Genomic DNA, 17132 nt, shown 5'->3' with positions numbered 1-17132 from the left:
GGCCAAAGTATCAAATTACCAGACATGCTAGCTGCTGACATTCTATAACCATGAGGCTGTGGACACAGTAGAGGGAAAGAGTAAAGACTCCATTGCAGAAATGTCTATGTAAAGAAAATGGATCTTTTGTCCAAGCAGACAGGTGTAATTTTTCGTGTGGTTATGTATAAACCTGCATAAACCTGGCTTCTAGTTTCCATGACATCATCTGCCTGCATAAACTCAAAGGTTCACACAGTAATGGTGTGTAGATGTTAATCTAGGGGTTGGAGGGGGGTGAACATCAATGCCCCTCCTCACCTTTCCCCTGTTTTTCCAGCAGCACAGAGTCCGTAGCACTGCACAATTTCATGCCAAGTAGCCTGGAACGTTAACTATTAACTCTGAGGCTACAATTAAAAGCATTTCATCAGATAGTGCTTCCTTCACCAGATTAAGTGCAGACATACCACTGTTGACAATGACAGCTGGAAACAGCTTTAAGTTGGGTGTTTATTGTGCCAGATTTGCAGAGCACACAAAGACCTGCTTCAGGTATGGAATCTCATCATTTGCACAAGTAGAATCATGCTACATGGATCTGCTTTAGTTCTGAATTTGACAATAAATATGTGCCAGATTTCTAAGGGAAAGAGGCTTCATTTATTATAAACAGGCATCTTGAAGCCAACATTTCCAGCTCATACATGAAAGTGCTTCTCCTACTAATGTGTCATGCTATTTTCCACATTATAGTTGTTACAGATCTTTAGGACCATTTGGAGATGGTGAATTTGTATTGTAGTAGAAATTTCAAATATCATAAACTGCTTTGATACCACATTATGACAATTAATATGCAGTGTATGATTAATATAAGTCTTAGCCATGACATTACACCATAGCATGCAACTCACCATTATACATAATGTGGTTGTGCTTTGGATATTGTTTAAATGTGCAGACTACATGTACATGTATGTATGTACTCTAAGTATTTCATTTATTCAGAAGCAGTGGGAATAGATTATTTCATAGCAAATGTTCTGATAATGTTACACTGAGTTTCTAACATCTTATTACACTGAAACCCTGACAGATTTCTGCTCTCAACCATTACAGCCTGTCACAGCACTGACAACACAGTCTGGCCATTAAGAACAGTATTTTAGGTCAAGTTGTACCTTTTACAAGGCAGCTCACAGATGTATAAATTAATAAGTAAGAAAATCTGTAAAGAGTTTTGCATCATTTTTTTCATTTTCTGTGGCAGAGCATGCCCTTGTTTTTCTACTGTTCATGTGACCATGTCTGGTGCTTCCATATTTTCATCCTACTGAGGCAGCAGTCATGTTTGATTGAAAGGGCTGTTTATATAAATGCTTAAACATTATAAAATAAATCAACATTAAACCTATTAAAACTCTTTTGCCTCACACATTGGAAAGACAAGCGCTAAATACTCAATTCAATGTGCATCGCTCAACTTTTGTTTCGGTATGATGTACTTTGTCTCCCTCAAGTGGTCAGAAATATCAATACACACCATTATTCACAGTGCCGTGTGGATCTAATGACAACGAATCTATAATGTTAAACACATAAACAGACATTTTTCAAAGCAGACATATTGAAAAGTGACCGAGGAGGAAAACAGAAGTGTAACTAAATATGTTAATGATGGCTACATTTCATTCAGATGAGTCAGTTCCAATGGTACTGCGCATGCTGGCCCTTAAACTCTGAGGAGTCATTAAAGTTATTAATTACACCTGGGCATTTCTGGGATTGACACATCAAAAAGTCTGCTGTGAGAGTGGTTCTTTGATGCGTACCAGTTATTTTGCTCCAAAAATGGCCTGTCCATAGAGTTTGCTGATATGTATTGAGGACTACTATTTACACAGAACATGTGTATCTTGGAGTAATTTTAAGAAGGAACAGATGTAACATTATTTCTCTTATTGCATTTTGTCATCTTTTCAGCTATGCAGTGTAGCGAAGGGACTGCAGTTAAAGTAGCTGGAATTTAGCCCACAACCTCTTTCTTACTGGCTTTTTTCTTCAAGTTCAGTCAGAGAAATGAGCATGTTGATTGTACAATATCTGTAAAATTTTCTTACTGTATGCCTTTTCCACACCAGACATTTTGACTTGTCATGGTAGAAGAAGTACAGGTAATAACATTATGGCTCTGCACTATCCAAGTGTCCCAGTAAGCCATGACAGTGTGACCACCATGCATAGTAGCAACCTGGAGCAGGTAAATTAAATGTAGCCATCATTAATTTTATTATTTACATTTTTTTCTACTGTGACAAAATGCCATAAGCAGCAATGTATAGGAAAGAACATAGATGTTGCTTTCATTTCTTACACATTAACTCTGCCTACTGACAAATTGTGCATCTTAGGATTGCTTAATTAACTTGATTAAAGTAAACACAGCCAAGGGGTGAACAGTACTGCGCTGATTGGCTTTATGTTTTTCTCATGTAGTCAGTAACATCGTTAGACTGCCACCACCTCAACAAAAAATTGGATTCCACTTCAGTACAATATGTAGTCACCACTGAGGGAAACCAGTGGGGGGAAAAAACTTAAGGAAATAAATTTAGGTAATTTAGGTATAATTTGTGTGAAATCATTACATCACACAACTGCTATTTGTAAAACAATGAAAAAATATGACCATATTACCACAAACTAATTCTGCTGAGTCTAATCATCTTCAATCATCAATCAGCCTGTTTGAATTGAAGGAGAAAAATTCCCTCCGTGTCTACCAACCTAACTACTTGCAGTGAGGCAGACTGCAGGCTGAGACTACTCCACAAAGCACTCTCAGAAGCTGTTCATCTGGCATCCCTGAATAAGTGACCACAGCTGGCCACTATCCGGCCAAGGGTCACATTCTGCTGCACAGGGAAGAAATAATAATAATAAATATAGCTGCACCTTTTTCCAACATTTTAATTTCTCCAGTTGCATTTGTTAAGAGTTGTGTGGACATGTATCAACATGTATGATTATGCTCAACTGACATCTCCCTCACCTTCCTGTTTTATTGCATCTTTGTGTGACTACTTAGAGCTTTACCATTTTTAAATATCATTCTGTGAATCAGTTTCAGGCCCCTGATGCTGTGAATGCTGCCTCAATGGAATGCCTGAGCAAAGCGACGCCATCGTTAATGCCATTAGATAATTGCATTTGTATAATCGATGAACATACCAAAATTTTATCCCTTCAATTTTAAAAGGCATTTTATCAAGGCTTCCTTGGTCAAAATATTATTTAACAACAATGCAATTATTCAAGTTAAACAATACCACTTCAAATTATGTGAATTCCATTTATTGATACAGTTACCAAAGTTGAGCATTTCAAATTCAAATATAACTGATTCAAATTCAGTTTCTGATGACACATACTTCTGCCCATAAGCTAAGTACCATGTTGCTACACTGAGCTGACCACAGTCTAAGGTAAAGGTTTACCACTGTGGCATTGATTTTACTGGTATGGCAAGCATAGCAAGTGAAAGTTTAAGTGTCATATGTAAATCATTTGAGATTGTGTTTCACTGCACAATGTTAACAATACATCAGTGGCGGGCCATGCATTTCACACCTAGGCCTTCACTGATGTCCTACCTAGATTAACCCACCTCTTAATACCGTCATTATGATGTCACAGCTATAGAAACCATCAACAATATACAGAAATGCAGTATAACAGAACTCTGCACAGACATGTCATGTAGCCAGAACAAATGCCATTACTGAAGCAATGCTATAAAGACCCAATTACACTGCATCCAAAGCTGAGCTACACACATGATGTCCAGCAGAAGCATCAATGTTAAATAAAAAATGACAAAAACGTATTTTACTCACAGAAACTGCTTATTATTTGACATTTTAAAAAAACTGCTTCTGTGGAGCGGACATTCTCAGCCCTAAAGTGAATTAAAACTTGTGCGAGAAATACGACTGGGCAGACTCAACTTTCAGCATTAGCCTCCATAGCGATAGGAAAGAACTTATTATTGGAGCTGAGAAGTACAGACAACATCTACAACAGAGCCATTGAACTCTTCCTTCTCCTTCAGCCATTGTGGGTTGAGAAAACAGGTATTAAATCTATACTAACATGTTTTAGCTTGCGCTAGTAGCTATAGATGTGGTTTGCTAGCTCTGACCAGCACGATCTCTGACCATCCAATCAAATCACATGGAAATGAGCAGTTACGGTGGGGGGGGGCACAGGTGCACTTGTGGGCACTGGATGAGAAAATGACAGCTGCATGGGTCTGAAACTAGCCACTTACGTCATGCTTGGTGCCACTTTGTGCTGGCCGGAAATACTTGCTTTTTAACCACTTATATTTGCCTATGTACAGCACACATCACTGGAGGATACCTCTAGAGGGCACACCAGAGGGCTCAGACTCATCTAATTCGCAGAATGTAAACCAATGTTTACCAACCTTTTTGAGCCGCGGCAGAGTCGCAGCGTTGTCTCACTCGCAGCATGACTATGCACATTCGTATTTAGCGCGATACTGCCTCTAGTGGAAGAGCACGTAATTGTTCTGCCTGTCACTACACGCCGCTCGGGTTAAATTGGATAATCTTCCACGGCACACCTGATGATTTCTCACGGCACACTTATGTGCCGCGGCTCACTGGTTGGTAAACACTGATGTAAAGAATATACATGGCGCCACTCGAGATGGTTACGATTTTGCTAATCAGGTACGTGCTATGTAAGGCCCTTAAATCACATTGTACAGATGCGACTAATTGTGAACTTGGTCTATTATCTTGCCTTCAGAGCTTTACACCACTGTTGTCACTGCAGACATGCGTACCACTACACATCCCCCATACTGCCCCCTCTGTTCATGTGTATCTTCTAAGTACGTGAGGCATCCTGGAGAAAGACTGCTGATATTGAAACAGCAGCAGAACACACCCCTCCCTTCAGTGCTCCTCCAGAAGTTCCTCCCCCAAACTTGTGGAGCCTTTCAGTTCCCAGAGGTCCTTCCACAGATGGAAAGGTGCACTAATGCTGACACAGATCTACCCCCTGGCCTGATCATAGCCTTTCTTTTAAAATGTATATTCCTTTGTCCGTTTCCTCTTATGTTGTTAGTCTGCCATTACCCCATCTCTGCTCTGTAACCTGTGGCATGCACTGGAACTCCCATCTTTCTCATTCCCTTTATACCCTCCCGCCTCTTGAGCATAAGCACAAACGCCATGATTGTCTGGAATAGATCGCACTGATCCTCTTCATTTATATCTAAATTATAGAGCCAGGGCTGTGTGGAAACAGCACACACAGAGAAGGGGCAGATAGCAGACAATGAAGAGATATTCTCTGAATTCTAATAAAATTGTATTAGATTATAATTGCAAACCCTGCCTTTAATTTCCGAGGATGTGCACAACCGACACTCCAAAAAGATGAACCATACGCAAGGCAGCCGTCATGCACATACAAATACATAATTAAAAGCAAATTAACTCCAGTTTAAGCTAGGATCCTTAGTCTACACATGAAAGAGGCTCAGCCCTGTGTGGGACCATCACAGTAAGAAAAAAATTGTCCTGTGTCTGTAGTGTGTCTACTGTCAAAACTCTATGTAAATATCAACTTAAAAAATATTGTTAATTAAACTATATAATATGACAATAGGAATGAATAAAGGGTTGTTTATATCCACTTAGGGATAATGGATAGTTCCCTTTCAGTTGATTCACTTGGTACAACACATGAAGTCTGGGATATCATACCCCCATGCGGCCTGACTGAAGACGTCTCAAACGCCCTCAAGGTAGATGACCTGTGACAGTGTATGTGAGGCCCCACCTGCACATAAACACCTGTCAGCAATGGTCATCTCTTAGTTCTTATGTTCTTCACCTCACTGAGAACACCTCCTACGTGTCGGGCTAGCTAGCTGCTGGTAGTTGGCTCTGTTTCTCCAGGGTACTGCTAGCTCAAAGTTAGTTAGTCAAAGTTAACTGACCCTGACCACAGCTGGCCTACTGGTGAGTGTGGCTGCCCATGGAGTGCTAATTTCAAGTTTTTCTGGTTCACACACGGTTTGAGTTTTGGCATGAGCACCAAACCTAAGGCAAAGAGGTCTTCTGTTCACCCTTGTCCTCAGGGGTGTGGCTTCTCTCTGCACAGCAAAGACCAGCACAAAGCATGTCCCATCTGTCTGGGCATTGTCCACACTAGGAGAGCGTTGACCAAGCCCGTGGCGTGTAACAGTTGTTGTCAGTTCTGGCGCTCAACACTGGAAACGCAGGTTTGTTAAGAAGGTGCTTGGAAAGTCGGCTGCTGCCCAACATGATCCCCTCCTCTCTGTGTCAAGGGACCCGGCTTCGTCCGAGTCCAACAGCAAAGATTTTTTGGTCAAAGTCCCCAATGGTAACTGGGCTGACCACATGGAGCCTGAGCTAGCCACTCACCATGATGATGATGACATGCTGGACATGGGCCTGGACATTCATAGTTTGTCAGAGGATAATCAGGAGACTTTGTTGTTGGGCCAGTGCGCCACCACTGCTGTGTTGAATGACCTGGATGACACATTCTTTTTTCGCTGTACTGCCATGCTGCTGAAAAGCTGGAGGTGGAGTGGCCTTCTCCTCCACCGGCTCAAAAACCATCGTGGTTTGTGGGCTTCTTCCTTCCCCCTGAGCCAAAGACGGTAAAAAATTGCCTTCCCATGTTCCCAGATTTTGTCACAGAGTTGACATCTACTTGGAACAAACCGCTGTCCACCCGTGTCAGTGCCCAGCTATGGACAGTATTTCGATTTCAGCTCCACGCCCATGGAACCGCTCCAGAAGCACGTAGACAGTGCTCTCCCTTGTCTGATGCCACTGAAGAGTAGGGTGCCAAGTTCTGATCAGGGACCCAGTCCCAAATGGCAATTCATTCCCCTAACATAGTGTCAAGCTCAATCCCCCCATACACACAAGTGCACTTTTATTGCCTCAGGTTGTAGCCCCCAGTTTGTGTGCTTTAAACCAAGAACGTACAAGATCAAAATGCACTCAGAGAGCTAAGAGACCGTCAGCCCGGGGGATTGGTTTGCAACTATCAATCTCACTGGCGCTTATTGTAATGTAGTGATACACCCAGACCATGGGTTTTGGCCATGGACAGTTTCTCAGGTTTGCATTCAAGGGCATAGCCTATGAATACCTGGTGCTTCACTCGCCCCCTTCACACCTTCACTGTGAGTCAAGGCGCTGTTGGCTCCCCTCTGGGAGACAGGCGTTCACATTCTGGCCTATCTAGACGATTGGGCTTTTCTATGCATTTCCTCCAGTGGAAATGATACTTCCTGTTCTGGAGAGGGTGCGCTGGCAGAGCCTGTCTTTGATTCTCGTGGCTCAACGGTGGCCGGCAAAATTGTGGTATGCCGAGATAATCGGGTGGCTGGCAGCAAGGCCCTGGCAGTTTCTCCTCTGCAGGGCCCTCCTCTCTCACATGCACTCCCATTTCAACACTCTATAGTAGACATTTTGATATTTCTTCAGGAGTTGCTAGATAAGGGTCTCTCCTTTTCCACAATTAAGGTTTATTTGGTAGCTATTTCTGCTTGTGATGTTGGCTTTGATGGGGTGGCGCTCACCCTCTCGTCATGTGTTTTTAAAGGGGGTTCGCCAGCTGAGGCCTGTGGTTAAGTCCAGCGTCCCCTCTTGGGATTTGGCGCTAGTACTTAAGGCTCTATGTGGCCCCCTGTTTGAGCCTATTGAATTTGTGGATATGAAATTTGACACTCAGGACGGCACTGCTTATCGCTTTGTCCTCTGCAAAGTGGGTGAACAACCTTCATGCCTCGTCTGTGTATCCCTTGTGCTCAGTTGACTTCGGATGGCTCCAAGGTTACTTTACGCTCAAATGCAACGTATTTGCCTAAGGTTATCCCTGCTGCCTATAGCTCTATGGCTTTTGAGCTTTTGTCCACCCCCTTTTGCTTCAGAGGAACAGAGGAGGTTGCATTCCTTGTGTCCTGTGCGTGCACTCTACACCTACATAGACTGCACTCAGAGTCTAAGTGAGCAGTTGTCTGTTTTGCCAGTCCAGCCAAGGGCAAGGCCCTGTCTAAACAGCAGCTTTCTCATTGGATTGTGGAGGCTATTTCTCTGGTTTACAACGGCGGGGGCCTGCCATTGCCTCAAGGTGTGAGGGCATCATGGGTACTGTTTAGAGGGGTATGTGTGAGTGATATCTGTGCTGCAGCTAGTTGATCATCACCGCGCACTTTTGTTCAGTTCTACCGCTTAGATGCGACAGCTGCTTCAGTTGCTCATGCTGTCCTTTCTGCTGGGTCTCTGATGCACTAATATGCTAGAGGTTTGATCCCGGTTCAGTGGCTGTTCTGCGGGGCATGTATATAGGTCCCATACTTCATGTGTTGTACCTAGCTCCTCTCCTTCAGGGTACAGTAGTTAGAGTCATAACATTACGTTACCTCACACCTTTATTTATCACAACAATTCATTTCAGTCATGTTGATTAGGTAATCCTTTCTCTTAAAAACAGGATACACTCCAAAGTGTGTGATACACATACTACTACTCCTACTACTATAAGCATTTCACTCATTTCCAGTTTGTGCACAATGTTGCAGTCAAATCCCACCCCTTCAGTTTGACCACAGGGTTGGTGCTCCTCCCTGAAGTCATGTCAAAGTCTTCAGTCACTGTATCCCTTTAAGTCTTATTCCAGTTTTTCAAGATGTTCCCTGCTGCATCAAGAGTACTATCTTGCTGTTGACAGAAAAACAACTGAAGGTCATTAAAGTATTGTTTTTCACTACAGAAGAGAGGAAACTGCACCTCAGCCAACATTTATCAGATGATTTTGGATGTTCTGTGGTTTTGGTGTGTAACAATCGGAAAGTTTTTATATTTACCTTAATAAAGCAAAGACGAATGTATTTCTCAAACGGCTTCCTGGACTCATCTCCAACGAATGCTGTGACTGGAATGGCTGCCAGTTTCTATGGGAAATACATTTTTGTAACAAACAGAAAAAACAGGGAGCAAAATTTAATGTAAACAATCCACTTACCTTTTCTTTAATCATCCATTTCACAAACTTGTAGTCATAGGCTTCATCATCAACCATATGTGACAGGTCCTGATCTACAAAGAACACAGAGCAGAAGTGAATACTCAGTAGGAGGGTTTATTCATTTTCAATAGTAAAAGCTTAACAGTGAATTTTATCTGAGTTTTGATTTTTAACTATTAAGTTATATTAAATGCTGTTTAATCACAAGCCTGTTGTGCAAAAATACATTTTTCTTGTCTCTTTTTGTGTGGTTCAGTAGTTTAAAGTGCAATGAATGTCAATCACTGAGTTACAAAACTATTTTTACTTACAATTTTTGTCAGCTAATTTGTCACTACCCTGAAAAAACCTTTATCTAACTGATACAAATAGACATTCAGGTACAAAGAAACCTTTGGATTTATTACAGAAATCTGTCGAACTCCAGAGTATCTTCTTTTGCATAAACTGATCTACGGTGTTTGACATATCTGCTAACTCTCCCATCACAATGATAACTTCTACCCTCTGTGAGCTCAAGCTTCCCTTGCACATAAACTGGTAATCACCTTCTCAGTTCACTTCTGTGAGACATGTACAGTAAAAATTGTTAACAAAACTATGTTACAGTCAGAAAGAGCTACTAAGCTGTAGATGTCCACACTATTTGCAGCACCAGTATAAATGTGCCAGTGACATCAGTTTAGTTGTGCAATAACTCACTGAGAGATGAGACATCCACCAGCATGAAGTAGCCTCCCTCTGGGATGACGGGAGTCATACCAGCCTCCTGCAGGATGGCAGCCATGCGATCTCTCTTGCCTTCAAGTTCTTCTGCCAGTGAGGAGAAGTAGCACTCAGGCTGACCCATCAACTCGTAGTTCAGGAGCAAACCTTGTGCCACAGCCTCCTGAAGATGAACAGACATGCTTGAACACAAAAGCGGATTTGATTATTCTTTTTCTTTTTCTTACAGATATGAAGGAGCTTTGCAGACTTGCCTGTAAAGGTGTCGGACACGTATACAGAGTGTTCTGCATGACGGTCTGAAGATGCTTTACCAAGTGCTCAGGTCCTATAGACCAACCAAGCTGAAAGACACAAAATTCAACTCCATGGTGTGCAAGAACTGATGGATGATTCTTAAAACACTTTTTCAAATTCACTGATTTCTTACCTTCCAGCCAGTAACACTAAATGTTTTCCCTGCACTGCTGATAGTAATTGTTCTATCCCACATTCCAGGCAGAGTGGCTATAGAGAAAGAGGACAATACACTGTATTACACTCAGAAATTCAATTGTAAGTCCTGTAACAAATTCTTGTCGAACAAAGTAGAACTAAATTTTATGCCAGACAAAGATTCTGTGTTTTCTGTAGAGTGCTGCTGGAAAACTTGAAATGCTCCTCAGGGCAGGGTGAGAAGTGTAAGGCGAAGATGATACCAATATTTATAATGGTAAAATTTAAGGCTGAGATCAACTCTTTGCAATGAAATCACAAGGATCAGAGAACTCGCAACAACAGAGATAAGGGCAATAGATCCATTGGGTCCATAAATGGAAGAGTCATATGAACTGTGTTGATCCATCAGATTTTAAGAGGAATTTGCAGTCAATCATGAGACAGTAGTTAGACAGTACGAGGTATGGCTATTAAATAACGAGACTGCGCTTATGAGGATAAGACCATGTGGTTCACAGTCACACCAAGTGTTATATATTAAAGGTTGGGTATTCATGCACAACTGCTATAAGTTTCCAATAAGTGACGTCTTTAGTTCAGTGCTAGCTACTGACTGAAGTGCATGTGTTTTTGCTAAGGTGTCAGAAAATGATTAGCTTAAAAGTTGAGCAACGCACTAACTTGAGATTTTTGACAGTATGCTGTATGGAGAACACTGCACGTTTGAATGGCACAAAAGATTTTGTGAAGGCAAAGAGGATGTTCAAGACTATGAACATTCTGGGTGCCTATGCACATCAAAAACTTCTAAAAATATTCAACAAATTGAACAAATCGTTCAAAATGATCAATGACTCAGCATAAGAATGATAGCAGAAGTGGTCTCCATTGATAAACATTGACATTGACAGTTGGGCAAATATTACATGAAAATTTGAACATGACAAAAGTGTGTGCCAAAGCCCTCCTAAAACTTCTGTGCACCAGCTCACACTGCGCTCTCTGTAAAGCAGTTTCTGGCCCAAAAACACATCAGTGCTTGATCACCCTCCCTGTTCACCTGATCTAGCACCGTGTGACTTTTTCCTTTTTCCTAAGATTTTCAAAGGAACATGTTTTGAGTCTGTGTCAGAAGTTAAGAAAAGAACGACAGAGGTTCTGAGACAACTGTCCGAACAAGACCTACTGCACTGCTTTGATCAGTGGAAGACCTGAATGCAGCGCTGTGTTGATGCAGAAGGGGAGAGAATGTTGAAAGAGAAAGACATGACACTGAAAAATGTTTATGTTCAATAAAATTATATAGCATTAGTCTTGTTATTTAATAGCCATACCTTGTATGTTGTAAGTTAAGGTCAAAACCCAGGACACAATCCCTGTAGTTACATAAATATTGACTTGGGACATAAAAATATGATTTGGGTCAAGTTGAGTAAAACACAAGGTTACATGGCTTGTGCAGACAGCTGGATTGATTAAAGTAAGTATCTGTTACTTTGTCACCAAGCTTGTGGTACCACGTTTTTCAGAAGGACACAAGAATGCATTTTGCTGTGCAACTCTCTGGTGGGACTGGAATCTAAAGCATTTTTTGCAGCATGTTTTAGAGATTACCATCCCTTTAGCTGTGTAAAAATACCAAAGGAGCTTCTATTGTACAGGAGATGAATGAGGCCGATTGAGTCTTAAATACCTTTCTTTGTCAAACAAGTATCTTAAGTTGAAAAACATACCAATTTTGATATGTTGGTGGCCTTTGTAGACGAGCCACTCATAAACCTCATCACTGAAGCACAGAGTGTCATGTTTAATACAGAGGTTAGCAATCATCTGCAGCTCATCTTGAGTGAAAACCTGCAGGAAGAGAACAGGAACTACTGAAAATTGTGGTGCAACGATACATTGATCTAAATCCATACATCGATTCAATGATCAACGATCCAATAGTATCGATCCAAAAAAAAACAAATATTGCAACGTCCTCACGAACGAAGCGCAGAGACATCAGCTGGTTTTGTCACTTCCAGATAAAAAAACTCAGGTTTACACAATATCCTTCTTTAATGTATGCATACAATGTATACAAATAGAAATTTAATGTTCCTTTGTTTTTTTTTTTAGAATTTTAAAAATTTAAAGCTCAATATATCAGAATGTGGCTCTTTATAGCGAACAGGAGCTCTAATTTAAATGTCTGGTTGAGCTCAGGAATAAAAATGTCAAATGATATTTTAGTTGCTGTTTGTGATTTGATATGAATGGAAGTGATTGTGTTAAATCAGCATATGATATCATCTCATAGCGATCACTGGCTCCTGAATTGAATCGAATTTAAATCATATTGTAGCAGACTTTGTGATATCAGTAAACACTGAATCATTGAATCGATTTAATATCGTATCATGCTGAAACTTGTGATTTACTCCCCTAACTGAAAGCACTTCTTCTGTCATGCCAAGTCATCAAGTGTTTACATTTCTCAAACAAAGTGACTGATGACTGTGATGTACAGGACTTACCTTCCCAATAGGATTGTTGGGAGTGTTGATGATGATAGCCTTTGTCTTAGAGTTGAATTTACTGGAGAGCTCATCTGGGTCAAGATACCAGTCGGCACTTGTGATGGTCTTCTTTCTAGGCTTCTAAAAAATATAGAATGAGACAATCTGTGTCATCACCCCAGTAGGTAAACACTGTAAATATTGAGCATGTATGTCAGACACCAGGGGCTTTGGGTTAAACTCACAAGGCGTAACGGTATCAACACAGGCTTGGCCCCCGCCATTCGTACCATAGGCACATAGCAATCGAAGAAAGGTTCTATTATGATGACCTGGAGGGAAAAGCATTACACAGTAAATATACTTTAAATACTGGGAGCAGGTTTCTGAATGTATCTGAATATAAACACCCCTGTAGGACAGCCTGAGACAGAGAAAAGTCCTTACCTCGTCTCCATCTTCCACGAGTGCCTGCATGGTGCTGAATAAGGAACCATAACCCCCAACTGTGACCAAGATTTCTTTGAAAGGGTCAATGTGACGTCCATAGACCTTCCCATAAACCTGAGAAAGGGCCTTTACCAGAGATGGATGACCCTTTTAAATAAACAGAAGATAAAAGTTAGAAAAATTATGTATACATAGCAAATTGTGGGGTATAGACGTCCACTATGAACACAGTATCCAAATGTACAGCTTTAATTGTACAAGGCTGAGAGTTTTAGCTGGTGGTATCAATGAATTTGTTTTTTGTAGTAATCGATCAATCTTACAAAGCCTCTGGTGTACTGGTTCATCCTGTCTACTGATGCAGCCTTCGCTAGAGCCTCCGTGACATAAGAAGGTGGAGGGATGTCTGGATAGCCTTGGCCAAGGTTAACAATTGATGGGTCTGCTGCCACTGAAGTAAAAGCAACCCTGAAATGACAAGAAAAGATAGAAACCGTTACTGGACAGAGGTCACAAAATGTGTCTGACCAAAGGGAAAAAAACAAATCAGACGCAAAGTATTTTCAAAGCTGAGCCACACAGACTGTAATCTGACTGAATTGGACAAAGACAACCTAAATAGAAAACACAAAACTGACTAAAACACTAAAATGCTTCCCTCTTATGAGCTCTCACCCAAACCATTTGCTATGGTTTGACAACAACTGTGACTGACAGCTATTTCTTCTGTTGGAGATTACATTTACATTTCTATAGAAAGTACAAATACAGTATAATTCTGTATATAGTTCCCCAACTTCCTTTATATGGTGTAAATGACAAGAATCAAATTCAAATCACATACCATAAAGAACAAATGGTACTTTACTGTACACCCTACTTGCCAGACGTCCTGTATAAAGACTGACAAGAACAGTGTTGTTTCCTCTCTACAACCTCCATTGCAGTCTGTACAAGACGACTGATCTTAGATTTAACCTTAACTGACAGGTTAGGTTTTCTTCTTTCACTTACCAGACATTTTTGTCCAGTCCTTCAATTCTTTTGGAGTTAGTGTGCCGTGATGTCATTATACGCTGCAACACAAAACCAAAATAAATTACATCTGACTGAACATCTTATTAAGTGCTCAATTACGTATTTGAAAGGGTAATTACAACAGCTACCAAGAGCCCAGCATACAGGAAATACAGGGTGCATTTATCTAAGAGAAGTGTGGTAGAAATAAAGTAATTATCAACCACTCAAGGTTGGGAGCATAGTGTACATTAACACTCCAGGACGTTGCTCAATAGTTTTGTAACTGTGGTATCTTTGTAACTGTATAAACTGAATCTATTATCCAGCAAGTCTTCAACAATACTATGCTAACACTGGTGTTGACAGATTGAGCTTTAAAGTTGATCTAGTTTTACTCAAATGTATCCCATGTGTCCACACATGCACCTAAAATGTTTTTTTAACAAACAAGTCTAATTCATGGAAAGTCTTCCCTAGTTTTTAGGCAGAGGAGATGAACTCAAGAATTCTTGTCATCTTACCTGTGAAGTGCAAAATCTTCTTCTGCAATTTATATTAACTGAATGACATGCAAACTTGGAGCAATTCAGGACTTGTGTTATGTTCATGCTGCACAAAAGAAAGATGAAAAATACAGTGAAAATTATTTTTGCTTTATCATGTTCCCCCATGTTAATAACTTCACTGCATATGTTTGCTTCTGTCACTCTTTGCACATGTACATACAGTGTAACTTTGGCTGCTGCAACATTCAAGTAACTGACATTTCCCACTGTATCCCTCTTTTAAAGACACATATTGCCACTTGTCACTCGTCACCACAGATACAAGTGAAGCGACAAGATCTTACCAATATATAATTTCCCCTTTTCAACAACCATATTAAAAAGAAGTCTAAAAATTAAGAGTAGGATTGTGTTGATCTAAAAACTTCAGAAATTACTCTAATAAAATGCATAAACATGACATTAATTATTAGTTTCTAACTCTGGTAGAGAGCTGAAGGAAATGTAGGAAAAACAATAATGAAACAATACCACTGACTATTAAAAGAATAATTACTCTGTAGTTGTACTTTTTAACCTCTCATCAGTGATGGTAGAGAAAAAATCCACAGCTTTGTTCTCAATTAACTGATTAACTGAACTTAAATGAAATTAATTAACAACAAATCTTATAATTTATGAATCATTTAAGTTAAGACATCTGCTACTTACACTATCTCCAAGATGTGTGTTACAGTAATTTCAGTCAATAACATTAATCTCGGGTCTACCTGTTTTGCACTTTCTCTGAGGAGTTACATTAAATTAGTTACATTACAAAGTAAGTAAATATGGTTGGGTCTGTACGGTCGGTCAGAGAAAAAAAAAATCTGCAAAACTACAACAGTAGGTGGCGCCAGTGAGTGACCATAGTTCAGCAGAAGGTCCTCTCCTGGCACAAATGTGACTACTGCACATGATGTTAAGATAGACTTTATTTATCCACTTGTGGAATTTACATGTTACAGCAGCAGGAGACAAGAGTGACAAAAATAGAAAAAGAAAAGATAAAAATATAATATAAAACACAGAAGGGTAAAAAATAATAATAATAATAAGTGCAGCAATCAGCGTTAAAAGTCTGTAATAAACAAATGTGCAGTTTGTAATATAGGAAAATAGTTGGGGTAGTGACTGTGACACTATACGGTATACATGGGATGAAAGCCCAGGGACGCTGTCGGAATCTTTTTACCCCCTAAAGTTTTTTGTTGCTACGCTTGACCACAAGCAACCTATATGCTATTAAACCTAGAGTCCAAAACACATTGTGCAGCAGGTCGACGTTAGCTACCGTTAGCTAGCAACCTCTTGCTAGCTTCAGTCAATGGTGGCAACACTTAATTACGGCTGCTAAAGGGATGTGCTGTCCCGTTCGCTGTGAATCACACTGATCAGTGTCACACAGTCATCCATGTCTATAGGAAACACGTACCATATACTGTTAGAAGCCACCATCGGACCACCAACTTACTTGGTTGTTGCCTCAACAGAGCTCCAGTGAGGTGCTGCGGTCAGGAGGGGGAAATGTCGTCAGGGCTGGAGAAAGTGTTGCTGCCTTTGTAGTTATCGGAAATTGGAAATGTTTACATTTAGGCTACGGATAATGGTCATGACCCAATGAAGTAAATATGGCTTCATTTTTTGTGTGATACCCAGCTTTAGGGTATACGACAGTGAGCGGTTCATTTAACAGAGCGGAAAAATAGAGCAGGGTTGCATTTCTGCGGGTGTTTCTTAAATTATTTAGTTTATCAGTTTAAATCGTGACGCGTATTTTATTCTGCCACCTTCCACTGTATTAGAATAGATGTCGACTTTTAAATTTTTAAGTCTAAGTCAGAAATGGCCACTTGACTGCAGGCATAAGAACTGAGAAAACATTTGAGACTGGCCGTGTTGTTTCTTCTTGTTATGTTAAACTACACAGCTGGCAAAGATTTTCTACGTAGCAGTCCTGAAGGCAGCATTATCCCGAGCTGGATGGACCATCTGTGAGGTGACGTCCGCTTCACGTGCGCAGAAATTATTGTTTTATTCCGCTATCAAGCTATATTCTGCAGCTCCCATGCAAGAATACTGGAAAGGGGGATGACAGCATGTTTATAACTAAGCATGTAGGACTATTAATGTTAAATTTGGAGGAGAAAAAAGACTGCTGACTAATAACATAGTTGCTGCTGGTGTTAACTGCCACTTATATCAGCATATTAAAAAGGTTTTTTCTCATCAGTACACACACTATATGTATATTATATTTTATTTCAGCTTCCTTTGCAGTAATGTTAATAAATACATAAATAGTTAGATCAAAAGGACAACTCTCCCATATGCCATGATGAGTGTGTGCTCATCTATATGC

At 40.4% G+C, this 17132-nt stretch overlaps 1 protein-coding gene across 2 annotated transcripts; it reads right to left on the bottom strand.

The window, feature by feature from the left end:
* Nucleotides 1-3314: 3314 nt before the first annotated feature.
* Nucleotides 3315-16349, bottom strand: LOC108878962 (kynurenine--oxoglutarate transaminase 3). 2 transcript variants are annotated; one of them, XM_051077246.1, is made up of 14 exons: nt 16245-16349; nt 14747-14834; nt 14220-14281; nt 13529-13673; nt 13203-13352; nt 13001-13087; nt 12774-12896; nt 11988-12108; nt 10247-10323; nt 10071-10160; nt 9793-9979; nt 9088-9161; nt 8930-9016; nt 3315-8783 (listed from the first exon to the last, which is right to left on the bottom strand). In XM_051077246.1, exons 2-14 carry the CDS (start codon nt 14831-14833, stop codon nt 8727-8729), a joined length of 1347 nt encoding a protein of 448 aa, XP_050933203.1. In that variant the 5' UTR covers nt 14834; nt 16245-16349; the 3' UTR covers nt 3315-8726. The 2 variants fall into 2 exon arrangements, with proteins under 2 accessions (XP_050933203.1, XP_018525559.1); XM_018670043.2 differs by having other exon boundaries at nt 16206-16316.
* Between the last annotated feature and the right edge of the window lie 783 nt (nt 16350-17132).

This window comes from Lates calcarifer, linkage group LG17 (assembly GCF_001640805.2).
Source record: "Lates calcarifer isolate ASB-BC8 linkage group LG17, TLL_Latcal_v3, whole genome shotgun sequence".
Classification (NCBI taxonomy): domain Eukaryota; kingdom Metazoa; phylum Chordata; class Actinopteri; family Centropomidae; genus Lates; species Lates calcarifer.
The sequence above is the reverse complement of the archived record's forward strand: the minus strand, read 5'-3'. Positions and strand labels throughout refer to the sequence as shown.

Excerpts from the sequence above, each read along its gene's own strand:
- LOC108878962 (XM_018670043.2), bottom strand. The coding sequence starts at position 16,228 with ATGGTGGCTTCTAACAGTATATG. Across the intron at positions 13,674-14,219 it reads GGACTGGACAAAAATGTCTG|GGTTGCTTTTACTTCAGTGG; the intron begins GTAAGTGAAAGA and ends TTGTCATTTCAG. Across the intron at positions 8,784-8,929 it reads TTCGTCTTTGCTTTATTAAG|CAAGATAGTACTCTTGATGC; the intron begins GTAAATATAAAA and ends TTCTGTCAACAG.